This window comes from Musca autumnalis, unplaced genomic scaffold (genome assembly GCF_047663935.1).
Source record: "Musca autumnalis isolate F117 unplaced genomic scaffold, ASM4766393v1 scaffold_5, whole genome shotgun sequence".
Classification (NCBI taxonomy): Eukaryota; Metazoa; Arthropoda; class Insecta; order Diptera; family Muscidae; genus Musca; species Musca autumnalis.
In genome coordinates, this window is record NW_027412088.1 from 18,713,967 (window position 1) to 18,734,153 (window position 20,187).

Consider the following 20,187-nt stretch of genomic DNA (forward strand, 5'->3'; position numbering starts at 1 on the left):
GGCTTTGGGTATACCTCGGTCCACAAAGCCGACTGATACTTTTTTACTCGTTTCATTTGAATTGTATTTACTTATATTCCAGGTTTAGTTGGGAGCATTCCAACGTTGTAGAAATATAGAAAAAGACATTAATTTTTTGAGTTGCCGACAAAAATTGTTAAAATTACAACGAAAAATTAAGAATGAAAAGTGCCAATAAAAGTTGACAACACTGTTGCTTTCGGTAGAACTTAACGACAACATTCTTTTGGTTGTTAACTAACCGACAAATTTCGTTAATAACCGAAATTATAAGCATTTGTATTTTACTGATTTTTGTCGGTAACTCGAAAATTGAGTTACAGAATTCCACTACTGGTATCCCAATTTCCAATTTGTGGAACCAAAATAATTAAGGTTTCGGTTAGCCCTACATTCCCAACCCTACTTTCGTATCTCCATGAAAGAAATGTTAATCAGTGAAAAGATTATATACGGGGTAGTAGTGTAGGGTATGATATACTCGGCCCATCCCGACTATGTGTAATTTCCAATACCACTCAAAAATTGCTTGACTCCGACTCATACACTCGAGACTTTTCAACCTGATAAGGCGACAATTCAATAAGTACCACATAAAATCTCGATCCATAATCTAAAAGGTACGCTTTAGTGGGATTTTTTTCTTACTTTTTTTCTAAAAAAGGTTATGGGATTTTTTTCTACACAACAGTCATGTCCATCCACCTGCCTGGTGTTATATGCTTTGCAATTCTTGTTGTTTTGGTTCTTCCCCGTTCGCGACCACTTCCACCATCACAACCAAGAGACGTAAACTTTCTTTATTATTCTTGCCAATGATGTACTCATTTGGGGATTTTTTCCCCATTTCACCACCGCCAATGATGACATCATTTCGCCAAATGTTTCCATTTCATTTTATTTAAATCAGACAGGGCTCGTTCTTATTTTTAGTCATTTATTTACAATTAGTAATACTTTATTTTTTACACTTACATTGTATTTTCTTAAGTGTGTTTTCTGTACCTAATCAATCTTAATTATTGGTTTTACTTCTTTATCGTTGTCGTCTCATCGCTTAAACCTAAAATATCACATGTTATTCATGTTATATAAATATATACTAAATAAATCGTATCGCTATAGCCAATCTCTGTTGCTATCTGATCGATCGATCAGAATTCTATAATGAGAATTTTGTGGTTAAATCCAAAAGAGTTGTGGCTGTTGTTGTTACTGCTGCACCAGGACATTCTTCGTGCTCGTGATCATGACCCTCGCCTGAAAGAAAATAATGAATACAGTTATTTAATTGACTTTTTATTTAAAAATTATTTAAAAAATATATAAGTTTGATAATTTTAAAAGGAAAACTTTTGGGGAAACAGTTTTTAAAATAAGATGAAATATATTGCTTCCGTTGCATATAGAGAAAACATAGGCCAAACATTGCGAAAATCTCAAATATGAAAATCAATACCAACTAAACTCCAACGAAAAAAAATTTATAAAAATTAACATTCAAATGATTTTCAACCTAACAGGCAAAATTTCAAATAAAAAATCACCTGTGTCCGGCAGGGATTTGAACCCACGTCCTCGAAAACATATGAAAATGTTATCACGACACACAGTGGTTCAGGAATCGATTTTCCTGCACGCAGAGAAAAGTTATTTTTCGCTTTTGTTGGAACAAAAATATATTATTTGTTTTGCAAAAATACCATCTTTTGCTCCAAACATAAAAAACAAAAACCACTTTCGAAATTCCGCAATATTGTAAAATCATTAACAATAGAGATGGTAGGAACTATCATAGTCTAGAATTTTTACAAAGAATATTGTCATTTAAATTAGGTAAAAATATTGGAAAGTGTAGGCGTGGCGTACTTCTAAAGACGACCATTTTACACAATTTTGGAATATATGTAATTTTTGCAAATTTCTGGAGAAAGAAATAGCTATTTCTCAGAACTATAGCAGCTATTGTGTTCATTGTTTTTGTTTGGTAGGTAGGATTGTTGTCTTTAAGTACCATTTCAATAAATTACCGTAGCGTTTACACGAAGTGAGCTATTTTATTTTTCCTCAGGTACTAAATTTTAGTGAAATTCTAACTTTAGTGGAACAGATCGGAACAAAGTTCCGTTTTCACCGAATGATGCCCGAGAGTGTCCTCTTTCAGCCCATATATACGTTTGTAACCGTTCCGTCCGTTTGACACTTTTTTAAATTACATGGGTAAAATGTGTGTTTTTTCCCATGGTAGAATAATATAAGGTAACATAAATACCCAACTGATTGAACTGGTCTGTAATGTTAGTGCTAAATTCCGTACATGGTAGAAATATAGAAAAAGGAGGTCTCTACTCATTAAATTTGAAACTTCGAAATTTGCTACTATAACATTTCTTGCATCCTAAACATGTAATAAAAAGGACCTACGACAGTTTTGAATGCTTTATATTTACATTAAGATTCAAATTGGTTCTATTTTAGAGGATTTTCAAAATGTGTTTGTTTTTTCTGAGAACACTTTTAGAACGACCCTATTATTCAATATTTTCTTTGACATTTAATTTTCAATAACAACAATGTAGTTTTTGTAAATTTTGTAGTTAGTGTAATTCATGTATATACCTTATATAAATATGCCTTGAGTTTTATATATATTTATTTCTGTTTTCGTTATATATTAGGGACGTATATTTTTTGAGGAAAAAATATATCATTCAGAAAAAAACTATTTCCCATAAATACTTCTTCATATCAATGACATGTAACCTCCTCCAAGTCTGAACGAGGTGCCGAACACTAAAACGCCGCTTATGGAGGCGGGACAACATTCGTTAATATATGTGGTATTTTGTTAAGTTTGAAAACACTAAAGCCCTAATAAATATTCGATTTTTTGATTTCAAAAGCAAAAAATTCAAACACCTTCTCCTTTTTCAATGATTTTCCAGCGACTCCAAACTTTTTTGCAAGAATTCTACTTTCTGCGAGAAATTATCCATTTAGTGCAATAATATGGAAACATTCAAATTGAAAATGATACGGATTTTCATTCATATTTTTCAAAATATACAATCAAAAGTTAAAAATACCAATTTTTAAAATTCCAATAATTTATAGACATTTCCTTGTTTTGTTTACATATACCGATGACACTAACATTACAAACAAAAACAAATTTCTATATGGTTGTTGTTGAGTTGTATTTGTTGTAGTATTTACTTTGCCTTGTTTGTTCTACCATGGTTTTTTCCATACCGTTTCTCATAAAAACTATAGCTTTTTTACACAAATGCAAATTTTTTACATGGGTTTTATGAAAACCCAAGGCAGTATCTTTGAATTTTTGAAAAAAAATTAAATTAAAAAAAAATATAAAATTTTTTTAAAGAAATGTGTTAAGAAAAAAAAAAAATCAAAATTTTTTTAAAAACAAGTAAAAAAGTATCAGTCGGCTTTGTCGACAGAGATATTTAGGGGGTTTCAAAATGTATTTAGGGGGTTTCAAAATTTTAGTCGCATGAACCGATAAAAATGTAGATTAGGATTAAAGTTCAAAAATTTTGCGGAAAAGGTACTTAAAGGAATGGACCGACATGGACCACGGGGGTGCCATAGGGGGTTTTTACACCCTTCGGGCTGTTTTCTCAAGAAGTATGGACTTGCCCCTGAAACAACTTTTACCATCGTAATTGAGGCAGCGAATGTAAGTTGCTTCAACAAAAATCAAAGTGATTCAATAGCAGGTCTTAAAGTGAACTTATCCAAAATTTTGTGTGGGAGGTACGGGGTGGAGTGGACAAATATAGTCCATATTCGAACCTGATCTATATCTGGTAGATAATATGAGAATGTGTAAAGTATGGACCAACTCGGTCACTCCCATCAAGAGTTATCGTGCCCACAATTTTTCCGAATATTTTTGAACTTTTGTGGGGTAGGTACCTGAAGGAGTGGACCGATATGGCTTATCTACAAACTTAAACTAAGTTTGGAAACAATATTACGAAGGCCAAATTTTGGCCGGAATCGGCATACTCGTTCGAGAATTATCTTGCGCTTCCACCCATAAACATGGTGTCATAGGGTTTGTTTTTCAACTTTCAGGAAGTATGGACTTGCCGGTGAGAAAACTTGTACCTTCGTATAGGGGACAGTGAATACAAAATGCTACAACAAAAACCAAGGCGATTCGAAAGCAGGTCCTAAACTGAACTTTTCCGAAATTTTGTGTGGGAGGTACTCGAAGGCGTTTAGCGATTGAGTCTATATTGGAACCTCATCTAAGTCTGGTAGAAATTTCATAATGTACAAAGTATGGACCAAATCGGTTGCTCCCTTCAAGAGTTATCGTACGCACAAATTTTCCGAACATTTTCGAACTTTTGTGGGGGAGGTACCGGAAGGAGTGGACCGATATAATTCATCTTTGAACTTGAACTAAGTTTGGACAAAATATTACGAAAGCCAAATTTTGGACCGAATCGGAAGATCCGTTCGAGAGTTATCTTGCGCTCCAACCACTACACACGGTGTCATAGGGTTTCTTGTAACTTTCAGGCTATTTTCTCAACAAGTATGGAATTGCCCCTAATGAAACTTACAGCGTCGTATATAGGACAGCGAATACAACTTGCGTAAACAAAAATCAAAGCGATTCGAAACCAGGTCCTAAACTGAACTTATCCGAAATTTTGTGTGGGAGGTACCCGAAGGAGTGGACCGATTGAGTCCATATTGGAACCTCATCTAAGTTTAGTAGAAATTACACGATGTGCAAAGTATGGACCAAATCGGTTATTCCCTACAAGAGTTATCGTGCGCACAAGTTTTGCGGCAATTTTTGAACATTTGTGGGGGAGGTACCTGAAGGAGTGGATCTATATGTCCCATCTTCGAACTTAAATCGAATCTGGACAAAATATTTCGATACCCAAAATTTGAACCGAATCGATTGATCCGTTCGAGAGTTATCGTGCGCACCAGCCAGCCAGACAGACAGACAGACGGACGGACATTGCTAGATCTACTCAAAATTGTCTGAAACGGTTATCGTACAAACATACTTGGGGTCTAAAACCATTATTTCGATGAGGCACATTTTTGGTCGTATCAAAGTGTAAATACCCTCATTAGCCTAAAGGCTGAGGGTATAAAAAGGTGTAGGCCGAATTCGAATGATTTTAATTCATCGGAAAGCTGATAATGTTATATGTCGAAAAAAATGAAAATATCTCTATCCGTTCAAACGATTATGTACCACTGTGCGACGCGCTAGCGTTCAAAGCCAAACTCTTAACCTCCGTCGTCGCTGTAAAAACACATTGTATATATTATAATACAGAGGAGTTTTGGAGGTCTTATAAAGGTAAGTGAAGACCTTTGAGGGTCTTCTAAAGGCAACTGAAGACCTTGGGAGTTTTCCTAAAGCCAAAGGAGACTTTTCAGGGTCTTCTAAAGACAACATAAGATATATTGAGGTCTTTTGAAAACAGCAGTAACCTTATGAGGTCTTCAAAAGACATCAGAAGACTTTTTGAGGTCTTATAAAGCCAGCAGAAGACTTTTCAGGGTCTTCTAAAGACAACGGAAGACGTCTGATGCTCTTCTATAGACAACATAAGATCTTTGGAGGTATTTTTTAAACAGCAGAAACCTTATGACGTCTTCAAAAGACAACAGAAGACCTTTGCAGATATCCTAAAGCCAACAGAAGACTTTTCAGGGTCTTCTAAAGACAACCGAAGACCTCTGGTACTCTTCTATAGACAACATAGGATCTTTGGAGGTCTTTTAAAAACAGCAAAAACCTTATGAGGTCTTCGAAAAGCAACAGAAGACCTTTTGAGGTCTTATTAAGCCAACAGAAGACTTTTCAGGGTCTTCTAAAGACAACCGAAGACCTCTGGTGCTCTTCTGTAGACAACATAAGACCTTTGGAGAACATTATGAGGTTTTCAAAAGACATCAGAAGACCTTTTGAGGTCTTCGAAAGACAACAGAAGACCTTTGGAGGTGTGCTAAAGCAAACAAAAGACTTTTCAGGGTCTTCTAAAGACAACAGAAGACCTATTAGAGGTCTTTTAAGAACAGCATAAACCTTATGAGGTCATCAAAACAGAACAGAAGACCTTTGGAGGTCTCCTATAGACAGCAGAAGATCTTTGGAGGTCTTTTATAAACAACAGAAGGTCCCTTGAGGTCTTCTAAAGACAACGGAAGACCCTTTGGAGGTCTTCTAAAGACAACGGAAGACCTTTGGAGGTCTCCTTAAGCCAACAGAAGACTTTTTAGGGTCATCTGGTGCTCTTCTATAGATAACAGAAGACCATTGGAGGTCTTTTCAAAACAGCAGAAACCTTATGAGGTTTTCTAAAGACAACAGAAGACCTTTGGAGGTCTGCTAAAGCCAACAGAAGACTTTTCAGGGTCTTCTAAAGACAACAGACAATATAAGAGCTTTGGTGGTCTTTTAGAAACAGCAGAAAACCTCTGGAGGCTTTCTAAAGGCAATTGGAGACCTGTGGAGGTCTTCTAAAGCCAACAGAAGACCTTTGGAGGACTTCTATAGACAGCAGAAGATCTTTGGAGGTCTTTTATAAACAGCAGACGATCTCTTGAGGTCTACAAAAGACATCAGAAAACCTTTTGATGTTTTGTACAGACAACGGAAGACCTTTGGAGGTCCTCTAAAGACAACAGAAGACATCTGATGCTCTTCTATAGACAACATAAGACCTTTGAAGGTCTTTTCAAAACAGCGGAAACATTATGAGGATTTCAAAAGACATCAGAAGACCTTTTGGGGGTCTTCTAAAGACAACAGAAGACCTTTGGAGGTCTGCTAAGGTCTTTTATAAAAAATAGAAGATCTCTTAAGGTCTTCAAAAGACATCAGAAGACCTTTGGATATTTTTTTTGGACAACAAGATCTCTTAAGGTCTTCTAAAGGCAACAGAAGATCTTTGGAGGTGTACTAAAAACAATAGAAAACTTCTGGAGGTCTTCTAAAGACAGAAAACCTCAGGAGGTATTATATGGAAAACAGAAGACCTATGGGGATCTTCTATAGACAAGAGAAGACTTTTGGAAATCTTCTAACGATACAAGAAAGGTGCCCGGACATAACTCCCACGAATGATTTTGGGCGTTATGTCCGCTGGACTTTGGGAGTTATGTCCGTGAAGCAAAGCGGACATAACACCCAAAAAATCGCGGTCCCAACGACTTTTTTTCTTAATTATTATTTAATTATTAATATTATAAATTATTTATTATTTATTTCTTTGCTTAGTTTTAAAATGTATAGTTATATATGTTTTTATACCCTCAGCATTTATGCTAACGAGGGTATATACCCTTTCATACGGGCAAAATGTGCCTCATCGAAATAATGGTTTTAGACCCCAAGTATGTTTGGACGAAATGTGTTTCGGACAATTTGGAGTCGATTTGGCTATGTCCGTCTGTCTGTCTGTCCGTCTGTCTGGCTGGCTGGTGCGCACGATAACTCTCGAACGGATGAACCGATTTGGTCCAAAAGTTTGGAAATTTGTGCGCACGATAACTCTTGAAGGGAGTAACCGACTTGGACCATACTTTGCACATCGTGATATTTCTACCAAACTTAGATGAGGTTCCAATGTGGACTCAATCGGTCCACTCCTTCGGGTACCTCCCACACAAAATTTCGGATAAGTTCAGTTTAGGACTGAATCGCTTTGATTTTTGTTGTAGCAACTTGTATTCACTGCCCCACATACGACGGTACAAGTTTCATCAGGGGCAAGTCCATACTTCCTGAGAAAATGACCGGAAAGGTACAAAAAGCCGCTATGACACCTTGTGTAGTGATTGCAGGGCAAGATAACTCTCGAACGGATCTGTCGATTCGGTCCAAAATTTGGCCTTCGTAATATTTTGTCCAAACATAGTTTAAGTTCGAAGATAAACAACGTCGGTCCACTCCTTCAGGTACATCCCTCACAAAAATTCAAAAAGTCTTCGAAAAAAATATGCGCACGATAACTCTTGAAGGGAGTGACTGATGTAATCCATACTCTGCACATCCTAATATATCTACCAGATATAGATCAGGTTCGAATATGGACTATATTTGTGCACTCCTTTGGTTACCTCCCACACAAAATTTCTGATAAGTTCACTTTAAGACCTGCTCTCGAATCACTTTGATTTTTGTTGAAGTGATTTGCTACATCCATTACGACGGTAAAAGTTTTTTTAGGAGCAGGTCCATATTTCTTGGCAAAACATCCCGAAAGGTGTAAAAAGCCCTATGTCACCATATGTGGCTCTCGAACTGTTCTACCGATTTGGTGCAACATTTGATATTCGTCATATTTTATCCAAACTTAGTTTCATGGGGTAACACCGGTCCCCAACTTCCGGTACATCTCCCCAATATTTAAAAATGTCACTAAAATGCTAGAACGATATCACTTGAATGGTGTAACCAATTTGGTCCAAACTTTGGATCTACTAATATTTTGTCAAAATTTTGTTTAACTTCTAAAATGGCCCATATCGGTCCCACAAAGGTTCAACATTTGTGTTAATTCCTAATCCACATTTTTGTCGGCAAGTTCAAATGTTTAAAAAGGGCCACACAATTCTGAAGAGACTCTAAATACATTCTATCTATCCGTAGATGAAAGTTTCAATTCACATTGGCTGAGGGTATACCTCTGTCGGCAAAGCCGACTGACACATTTTTACTTGTTTTTTTTTTTTTTAATTTTAGAGTAGAAGTTAGAATGTAAGCAGACTTACACATATGAGAAGGCCTAAGTGCCAACCAATGCCAAAGTATCCTCCTCCTCCTGATTTCATAAAATTATTTAAATACGAAATTATGCCCGAAATTATGTAAATAGCAGTTCGGAGAAGGTTTAAATTGTGGAAATATTTGGTAAGAAAATCGCGCGATTTTTTGTAAAAAAATTTCGTTTTTCGTTTTCAGAATGTATTTGAATATTTTTCTAAAAACCTTTTTTCTTTTTTTTCTTTTTAAATTGTGAAAATATTTTTGTAAAAAATCGCGCGATTTTTCAAAAATATTTTCGCCTGCGTCTCATTTCGCTTTTCAGAAAGTATTGGAATATTTTTCTAAACACTTTTTATCTTTTTAAATTATGAAAATATTTTTGTAAAAAATCACGCGATTTTTTTTCAAAGATATATTCGCCGGCGGCGCATTTCGCATTTCAAATGGAAATTAGGGTGTAGGAGTTCCAATCAAAACAATTTTTGTCGGTCTAGTGTACCTATTTTATAATATTTTAAAATTGTATGCCATGGAAGAAAATACTTAACGTTTTTATATACATAGCTTGATTATATATTAACAATTTGACAAACTTCAACTGATTAAAATAATTTCTGATATAAAGTTCAATGACTTGTTAATCTAACATGTCCCTAAAATCCAAATCATTTAAAGTTTTTTGTTTATTTTATTGCATTCACATGTATTTGTATCAATTTCATAGCTTTGGTACTTCGTCTCTCGCGGAACTTTCAACATTTTTCCCTTAATACGATTTAAGATGTTGATAATTTAAATGCAATTTAAAATAAGTACTTGTTTGCATACAAAAAACTCACACACAACAACAACCTTTCGTCATAGATAATAACTCGAGAGGTTGCTAAATCATAAAGTTCTCACCAAGCAGACAACAACACAAATATCACCAAGTGGTTGGCTGGCAGTGCATTTCGGTCGTGTTTGTTTTAAAACAACAATGTTGTTATCTACTTTGGCAACTTAATTTAGCAACACAAATTTTATGGACACAGACAGACACAACGATTTAGGTCCCATGGATATGGTGTACACAGTTCTACAGATGTTATCTCGAGATTTTTTTTGAATCGAAATAAAAACTTCATGTGTCAAGATTGCGATGAACAAGTGATGGGTGGCGGCAAAGACACTCACTCACTGAGGTGTCATAACAACAGAAAAAATGCGTTAAAAATGTGGAGGAATTATTTGTGTCTTTGGCAACATTGTTGTCTTTTTTGTGTTTAAATGAGAGGTGTAAATGAATGATTGAAATGAATTAAAATCAACTGTAGATACCTAAGGTGTGGTGGTGTTTTTTTCGGTATATAAAAGCCTTTGAATTTATGACACACGACAAGAAAGTGACAGTTATGTCAAGAGATTATTGAATATTTCACTTCATTTGTTTCAATCAACTGAGATCTTCTACTTTTTATGTTATCAATGTGATAAACATGTTTTTAAGACCGCTATTATGCCGCCATAGCTGAATGATTGTATTGAAAACAGGTTCCGAAAATACTACATTAATATTTGAAAACCTTTAAAGCCGCCAAGATGTTGTCATGCAATAGTTAAAGAGTTAAGCCGAAATAACAATACATGTTTGAGTAAAGTTTTGGGCCATTTCTGGTGAAAGAATAATAGACAAAGGACAAACAATTTCGATTTTTATACCCTCAGCATATATGCTAACGAGGGTATATACCCAGCAAAAATTTGGATCCGGTAGTCATTACGTAACCCTTTACAAAGTAATGTAAACAAGCTTCTTTTCGCATTACAAGTAATCTGAAAAGTAATTTACAAGGTAAACCTACTTACTTTACTCTTCTCTAAGTAATGACGACGGTGGCACAGTGTGTGTGTGTCCGACTATAAATCCTAGGGTTGTGTGTTCAACGCTCACCGTCGGCACGCGAGTTTTTGACAAAAACAAAAACTTTAATAAAAAATCATTAAAAAAATAATCTTCGCCCTAACAAGCAAAATTTCAAAAAATAAAAACTTTTTGTTAATTAAAAAATAACAGTTCGTGGTGCACTGCGCATTTAAGTTCTTAAGCAACCCTTAATGTTCGTGTGCGTGGCACAGTGTGTGGTGTGTTTGACTAGAAATCAGAGGGTTCGTGTGTTCAACTCGGGCAGGGGGCGAAATGAAATAAAGTAAAATAAAAGAAAGAAGTGTGTTGAAACTAAAGACGAATTCTCCACATCAACTGTTCTAAAAATAGTATTTTTTCACCTTAATTTTCAACTTCTATTGGCCACAGAATAACTAGTTATTCTAGTGGTCATAAAATAACTAGAAACTGAGTGCGACATGCCCTTCTAAAAATAATGGGGAAGAAAGGGGTTTGAGAGTAGTTACGGCCGCCAAAAATCACTTACGAAACCCATGATTTTGGGAGGACTTTTTTTGCTGGGTACACTTTCATAGGGGCAAAATGTGCCTCATCGAAATAATGGTTTTAGACCCCCAAGTATGTTTGGAAGAAATGTGTTGCAGACAATTTGGAGTCGATTTAGCCATGTCCGTCTGTCTGTCTGTCTGGCTGGTTGGAGCGCTCGATAACTCTCGAACGGATCAACCGATCCGGTCCAAAATTTGGCTTTCGTAATATTTTGTCCAAACTTAGTTTAAGTTCGGAGATGGGTTTTATCGGTCAACTCCTTTCGGTACCTCCCCCACAAAAGTTCGAAAATGTTCGAAAATTTTGTACGCATGATAACGCTTGAAGGGAGTAACCGATTTGGTCCATACTTTGCACATCGTGTAATTTCTACCAGACTTAGATGAGGTTCCAATATGGACTTAATCGGTCCACTCCTACGGGTACCTCCCACACAAAATTTCGGAAAAATTTAGTTTAGGACCTGCTCTCGAATCGCTTTGTTTTTTGTTGTATCAACTTGTATTCACTGCCCCCCATACGACGGTACAAGTTTCATTAGGGGCAGGCCAATACTTCCTGACAAAATAGCCTGAAAATTACAAACAACCCCAATGACTCCGTGTGTAGTTTTTGGAGCGCAAGATAACTCTCGAACGGATCTGCCGATTCGGTCCAACATTTGGCCTCCGTAATATTTTGTCCAAACTTAGTTTAAGTTCAAAGATAAGACATATCGGACCACTCCTTCAATTTACTTCCCCACTAAGGTTCAAAAATGTTCGGAAAAATTGTGCGCACGATAAATCTTGAAGGGAGTGACAGATTTAGTCCATACTTTACACATCCTAATATATCTACCAGGTATAAATCAGTTTCGAATATGGACTATATTTGTCCACCCCTTCGGGTACCTCCCACACAAAATTTGGGATAAGTTCACTTTAAGACCTGCTCTCGAATCCCTTTGATTTTTGTTGAAGCAAATTGCATTCACTGACCCCCTTTACAATGGTACAAGTTTTTTTCAGGGGCAAATAAATACTTTCTGAGAAAATAGCCCGAAAGTTGTACAAAGTGTAGTGGCTGGAGCGCACTATATCACTCGAACTGGTCAACGGATTTGGTCCGAAATTTCGCCTTCGTCATATTTTGTCCAAACTTAGTTTCAGTTCGAAGATCGACAATACCGGTCCACAACTTCCAGTATTTCTAAAATTTTAAAAATGCCACTTAAATGGTATGCACGGTACACTTTCTTGAACATGGTATCCAATTTGGTCCAAACTTGGAATCTTCTAATATTTCTTCCAAATTTAGTTTAACTTCTAAAATGGTCCATATTGGTCCTCTTCTTAAGGTATCTCCCAAGCAAAACTTCAACATTTTTAAGTGCAGTTTAGGGTCTGTTCGAAGATCCGTTGGAAATGTGTACCGATGCTACTGGCTGTGGTCCTGTTATGTTTTCCGTGGACAAGTTCATGCTTCCTGGCATACTGGTCCAAATGTTATACGATGACCCACTGCAATTACTAGTGGGTGCGATATGCCTCTCAAAATAAGATCCACTTCCATAATGTACTATTCCTTCATAATGGACATTCCTTCAAGTACAACTTTAATCCTAAACCACATTTTGTCTGTAAGTTCAAATGTTGAAAAAGGTCCACAAAAAACCCTAAATATATTTGATCTGCCCGTATATGATAGATTCAATTCACATAGGCTGAGGGTATATCTCTGTCGGGAAAGCCAACTGATACTTTTTTACTTGTTTACAGCCGAACTAAGAAATGATCTTCAATCCTCTCGGTTTGCAACCGTATTTTCCCAATCTGGAATATGGAGTTTTCTGATGTCGCGTTTAACTTGTTCGCCCAAACGACGCCATATCCTTCTAGTTGTGCGGGTTCATCATCACTAGAATGCGTATCTTGCATATTTTGCATATTTTGACATATTTTAATAAAATGAACATATGCAAAACAATATTCAAGGATTTGTGGCCTAAGTATCCCATCGAAAAGGCAGAATATTAGTGTTAAGACGTCGTTGGGGGTATACAACTTTCCACCTGAAAATTTGCGGTATAGGTCCACGTCTTCATATAGTCCCCACAGAAAGGTACCTCCCTATTTTCTGTACTTCGAAGTTTATGACCCCAATACTCCACAGAAATGCCTGAAATTTTGTATTAAGTCTTCGTTGATGGTATAAAACTTTCTATCTGAAATTGTTCCGCAAAGGACCACGACTTCATACAGCCCCCATAGAACGGTACCTCCCGATTTTCGGTATTTTGAAGGTTGTGGCCTTCATATCCCAATGAAATGACTTACATTTGGTATTTAATCTTCGTTGGGGCTATACAACTTTCCACCTGAAATTTGTCGGTATAGGTCCACGTCTTTATACATCCCCCATAGAGAGGTACCTCCCGATTTTGAAGGTTCCGGCCTCAATATCCCACCGAAATGACTGAAATTTATTATTTAGTCTTCCTTGGAGGTATAAAACTTTTGAACGGAAATTTGTAGGTATAGGTCCACGTCTACATATAGCCTCCCGTAGAACAGTACCTCCCGATTTCCGGTATTTTGAAGGTTGTGGCCTAAGTATTCCCCCGAAATGGCTGAAATTTGGTATTAGGTCTTCGATAGGTGTATAAAACTTTCCACCTGAAATTTGTCGGTATAGATCCAGGCCTTCATATAGCCCCCATAGAACGATACCTCCCGATATTCGGTATTTTGAAGGTCGTGGCTGTGGGTATACATTTCTCTGAAGAGAATTTTAAACAGAAAAAATTTACACTTAAACATTTTTGAAGATATTATTGAAATACTTGTTGCATACGAAAATATGTAAAATGCATAAATTTTGCATATGCAAAAAATAATATTTGCATATGTATAATTTATGCATTTTGCATATGTGATATGTTTCAATTTCAGTTGGTCCGATCTCAATGGACGCATTGCGCGTCGACACCATCAGCTTAGTCTTCTCGCCGTTTACCGCCAGACCCACTTTAGCAGATTCTCCTTCGACCTTCATAAAGGTATCGGTTACTTCTTTTACTGATCGTCCCATGATGTCTATATCATCAGCATAAGCAAGTAACATGTGACTATTGGTGTAGATTGTGCCAATTCATTTGACGTTTGCCTCTCGTATGACCTTTTGCAGCAGGATGTTGAAAAGATCACACGAAAGACTGTCTCCTTGCCTGAAACCTCGTTTGGTACAAAACTCTTCGGAGAGGTTCTTTCCTATTTTAACTGAAGATCTTGTGTCAGAGTCATTTTACAAAGCCGAATGAGCTTTTCGGGGATACCAAATTCAGACATGGCTTGGAATACCTTTGAACGTATAGGCCTGTCGTGGGCTGCTTTATAATCGACAAAAAGGTGTTAGGTGTCGATCTGCATCTCTTGGTTCCTCTCCAGAATTTGCCGCAGGGTAAATATCTGGTCAATGGTGGCCTTGCCAGGTCTAAAGCCGTATTGGTATGGTCCAATTATTTCATTGACCATAGTCTTTAGTCGTTCGCATAATATACCTGACACCTATAACGGGTGCCACCGTGGTGCAATCGTACGCACACCCGCCTTGCACGCAGAAGGTGGTGGTTTTGATTCCCCGGCCAGGCAAACATCGAACGTTGGCAAAATACCCCTCAGTAATGTTGGCGACATTTTCTGAGTATTTCAGCAATGTAAAACTTCTCTACAAGTGGTGTCTTAGGACACGCCGTTCGGACTCGGTAATAAACAGTGGGTCCCATATCGTTGCACAGTGGCCAAATTTCCGAAAAACCTGGTCAAAATATCGAAAAAATTATATCAATTTACACTAAATAATGTCAAATATTCTTTATAGGATCCCACTTCGTGTAGTTATGAAAAATATATAAGTTTGTTATTTAGGATGTGGGTATAAAAGCAGGTCAAAGTGGCCCTATTTGGAAATTTTTTTTCTCAATTTTTCAGTTGTTTATTAAAATATTCTAATATCCAAAATAAACAACAGTTTTTAGATACATATTTTTTTGTAATTGTAAGGAGAGGTATGTGAAATGAATATAAAACAAGTAAAAAAGTATCCCAGCAAAATTTATTTGAAGTTGTTCCTTGTGAAGTAGTGATTGAATAGTTTTTTTTTGAAGCAGTCCACGCAGAGTCATGAAAAATGCAGTCCGTTCTTCACATTTTGACAATGTCCGATTTGAATCCATTTCATAAATTTTTCACATTTTAGAAATTTCAAAATTTTGCAAAAAAAAACTTAAAAAGACAAAGAACTTAATTTGTTTCTTGTTAATTATAATAACAGCAATATGTTTGCATTCATAAAAAGTAATTTGTATACAAAAAATAATAAAAGTGATTTCGAACTACATCTTTGTTTGTAGCCAAAGAAGTAGTTGAATCATATGTTGTTGTGATTTATTCACTACAAAGAACTAATGCAAAATGTGTGCTTAAGAAGTAAATTAGACAGTATCCTCACTGCACCATGCCCTTGTAAAAATCATGACATCTTTCACGTAAAAAGATGTAGTCCGGAATCACTTGCACTCATGATTTAACTACTTCTTTGGCTACAAACATTTTGCTGGGATCAGTCGATATTGCCGACAGAGATATACCCTTAGCCTGTGTGTATTGACGTACTTTTTTCGCAAAAACACTTATGTATTTAGGGGGTTCTCAATATTTTGGGCGTAAGGGCCGACAAAAATATGGATAGAATTAAAGCTCAACAATTTGCGGGGATATCGATAGATAGGGTTTTTTTTAACATACTAAAGGATTCTCGAACCACACCAAAATGTTGAACATTTGTGTGGGTGGTACCCCAAGGATTGGACAGATAAGGACCAAATTTGAAGATAAAATATGTTTCGAGAATATTTAGAGATCCAAAGTTTGGACCAAGTCGGTTGCTACGTCTATGAGATATCGCTCGTAGCATTTTAGCAAATATTTTCGAACTTTTTCTAATATTCGAATTTCTTCAAATATTCGAAGAAGTATTACGATATCCAAAGTGTGGACGAACGCTGTTTTCGGTTCGAGCTCTCTAGTCACTACATATGGGTTTTAACAACTTTCGGACTTTTTTCTCAAGAAGTATGGACTTGCCCTTGAAAAAATTTTACTGTCGTAATTGAGGCAGCGAATGCAAGTTGCTTCAACAAAAATCAAAGTGATCCGAGAGCAGATCTTAAAGTGAATTTATACAAAAATGTGTGTGGGAGGTACCCGACGGAGGGGACAAATATAGTCCATATTCGAACCTGTCCTATACCTGGTAGATATATTAGAATGTGTAAAGTATGGACCAAATCTGTCACTCCCATCAACAGTTATAGTGCGCACAATTTTTTCCGAACATTTTTGAGCTTTTGTGTGGGAGGTACCTGAAGGAGTGGACCAATATTGCTTATCTTCGAACTTAAACGAAGTTTGCACAAATTATTACGAAGGCCACATTTTGGACCGGAACGCCAGATCCGTTCGAGAGTTATCTTACGCTCCAACCACTACACACGGTGTCATATGGGGTTTTGCACCTTTCAGTCTATTTTCTCAGGAAGTATGGATTTGCCCCTGATGAAACTTGTACCGTCGTATGGAAGGCAGTGAGTAGAAGTTGTTACAACAAAAATCAAAGCTATTCGAGAGATGGCCCTAATCTGAACTTTTCCGAAATTTTGTGTGGGAGGTACCCGATGGAGTGGACCAATTGAGTCCATATTAAAACCTTATCTAAGTCAGGTACAAATTTCACGATGTGCAAAGTATGGACCAAATCGATTACTCCCTTTAAGAGTTATCGTGCGCATAAATTTTCCGAACATTTTCAAACTTTTGTGGGGGAGGTACCTGAAGGAGGAGACCGATATGGCCCATCTTCGAACTTAAACTAAGTTTGGACAAAATATTACGATAGCCAAATTTTGGACCAAATCGGCTCATCCGTTTGAGAGTTATCGTGAGCACCAGCCAGACAGACAGACGGACATTGCTAAATCGACTCCAAATTGTCTGAACACATTTCATCCAAACATACTTGGGGTCTAAAACCATTATTTCGATGAGGCACATTTTGCCCGTATGAAAGTGTGTATACCCTCCTTAGCATAAATGCTGTGGGTATAAAAAATGTACACACAAAAATTTTTGAAAATATTTTTGATATATGTATTTGTATGTAAATTTGCATTTGCAAAAAATAAAATATGCATTTTGCATATTTTTGCATATGTGATATGTTTCGATTGCAGTTTAATCAGAAACACAAAAATATGCCCAGTCCTAAAATTTGACAAAAAATTCCCCTGTCTTCTTATTATTCTTCAGCCGGTTTATCGCTGTTTTACCTCATCTTTGCCGGGCGGTATACATTCAATACCATCTTCTGGGATTGTATCTTTGGTATCTTCGTCGTCTTCGTTAGCATTACATGCCAACAGTTTGGAAAATGCTCTTTCCATTTCCCGAGCACACTATCTGTATCAGTTACCAAATTTACCTTGCTGGTCTCCACAGAAGGATGTGCCTGTACCAAAGCCATCAGTTTGATGTTTCACTCTAGAATTTTCGCACTTCATTCTGGCTCCTGTACATCTTGATTTTTTCGCACTACCGCTTTTCATTTCTCTTTTTTCCTGCGGCAAACACGTTCCTCCTCTCTCCTTTTCCTCCGACACCTTTCTCGTGCGCTACGCGTGGCTACGATTGTAAAGTAGCCCTATATGCCGCATATTTATCTTCTCTAAAAGCACGACACTCCTTGTCATACCATGGGTTCCATGGTGGAGATCTCTGGTATCCAAGTATGGATTTTGCGGCTATTTGCATGGAGTGGGCAATATTTTGCCATTGTGCTGATATGTTGAACGAATCGAGGTACAACGATTGCGATGGCTAGGCCATGTCATAAGAATGAGTGGTGATGAACCCGCTAAAAAGCGTATAAATTCGGGCCGCATGGAGGTTTACTCAGATCTGGAAGGCCAACGATTCGTTGGAGCGAACAAGTGAAACGAATCGATGCTTGCTCCTCGGAACGATCTTCCATCTATTACAACGTGATCAATTTGATTTCTTGTTTTCTGATCTGGAGAAAGCTAGATGCCCCTATGAATGCCGAGATGCTTAAATCTGTTAATGCTAACTAACAAGTTTTTTGCCGTAAACTATCAGCCTGATTCCATTGTCAGATGTTTCACTGTGAAGTCTAAATTTCCCAAATGTTGGGCCAAAGCGATTCTTCTTACCAATTTTGGCATTGAAATCGCCTAGCAAAATTTAATTGTCATGGGCAGTAAGGACAACAGTCATATAATTCTTGTAAGCGCTCGTCGAATATATCTCAGACGCATTATTTTACTCTATTGTTTATTTGTTTTCGGTTTTATAACATAATAATTTTCCATTTAAAAATGTCGAGTGCACGATGATGTCAATAAACCAAATTTACTACACAAAAACTTTGCTAGTTAACGAGTTATCGCAATGCAAAATTGTTATCTCGGTTAACTAACACCGAGCCAGAACAAGCAGAACAACGTAGTTTTTGGTTCCAAGAATCTCAAGTAAACAAAACAATTCACATGGCAGCGAACACGGAAAGCAGAACAAGGTAAAATTTTTAGTTATCGAGTTATCGCACCAAGACTCCATATTGAATTTGCCCCTCCATCAAAAATGCAGTCAACACTTTACTGAGTCAATTTCAAATGAAAACAAAATCTTTCTTATCAGTTTTTTTATTGTTTGTTATAAAAATTATTACGTTAAAAAAACGAAATAATCTTTTAAGGTTCATTGCGGTAGCCAATAATTTTTGAATTGTTTTTATTTTTGTATTTTTTTTTTCTCTATTGGCCAATTAATAAACCATAACACACACATTGAGGTTGGTTCGGGTTTGTTTGTTGTGTCTGCGTTTTGAATATTAACGAGGTATGTCAACGGAAATCTTGGCGGCAAGCAAAGACCGCCGCATGGCACACGTCAGAACCCCAAAAAAAGAAACTTTTTTTAATTATGATGACTGGCTGGCTGGCTGTATGTTCTAAAAAAGTAAGTTTTTATACGGAAGTAGTCGATTTTTTTTATGGGAAGAACATTTTCGTTCGCAATATTTTTTAAAATTTGTTCACATGGACAGACGGTGTAGCTTAACACGCCCTGCGGTAGGGCTTGTCGTTTAGTCATGATATTAAAGGGCAGAACAATAACGAAAGCGTATTACTACCCGGATATTAATATGTTTAGATTATTAGTCTGAGGAAATAATAAAAACTTGTTTGAGAGGAGAACTTTCTATTGCAAGTTTGGATTGGGAACCTAAGGGTTCATAAAGCTTTAAATATAATACAGCTAAGATATGTTGTACAAATCGTGTTCTGATTATTTTATGAATACATTAACGATTTATTAACACAAATTATGCAGTCGAAAGACACAGAAAATTGTTTAACAGTTCACAACCTTGTAGCAAAATCATTGAATTTTCTCCTTGCCGTATAAAACACTGCGCGATTGATAATAATATAATAATTGTTCCACAAACATCCCATAAAGGACAGTGGAGACTTCTCTCATATCAATGAGTGCACCCCGATTCATATTAGATCAATGATATGGGACCTACAGTCTATCGCCGAGTCCGAACGGCGTGTCTAAGACACCACTTTTGTAGAGAAGTTTTACATGGAAATGTCAGGAAATGTCGCCAACATTACTGAGGGGTATTTTGTCGAACCCACGACCTTATGTGTGAAACGCGGGAGTGCATACCATTGCACCACGGTGGCACCCGATACGATTGATACAATTCATTATACCCTCAGCATTTATGCTAACGAGGGTATATACACTAGGGTTATGACTTTTTGACATTTTTCCTCAAAAATGATTTCCTGTAGCAGGGATGAATGAACTTTTGCCTATTT

The 20,187-nt window shown here is 36.8% G+C and overlaps 1 protein-coding gene across 1 annotated transcript in view; it reads right to left on the reverse strand.

The window, feature by feature from the left end:
• Nucleotides 1-947: 947 nt before the first annotated feature.
• LOC141405240 (zinc transporter ZIP3-like) overlaps nt 948-20,187 on the reverse strand; it is a 28,596-nt gene continuing 9,356 nt past the window's right edge. The window contains exon 2 of the mRNA XM_073989343.1: nt 948-1,281. Coding sequence (XP_073845444.1) covers nt 1,184-1,281 — 98 coding nt within the window. The 3' untranslated portion in view covers nt 948-1,183. The remainder of the gene's footprint in view (nt 1,282-20,187) is intronic.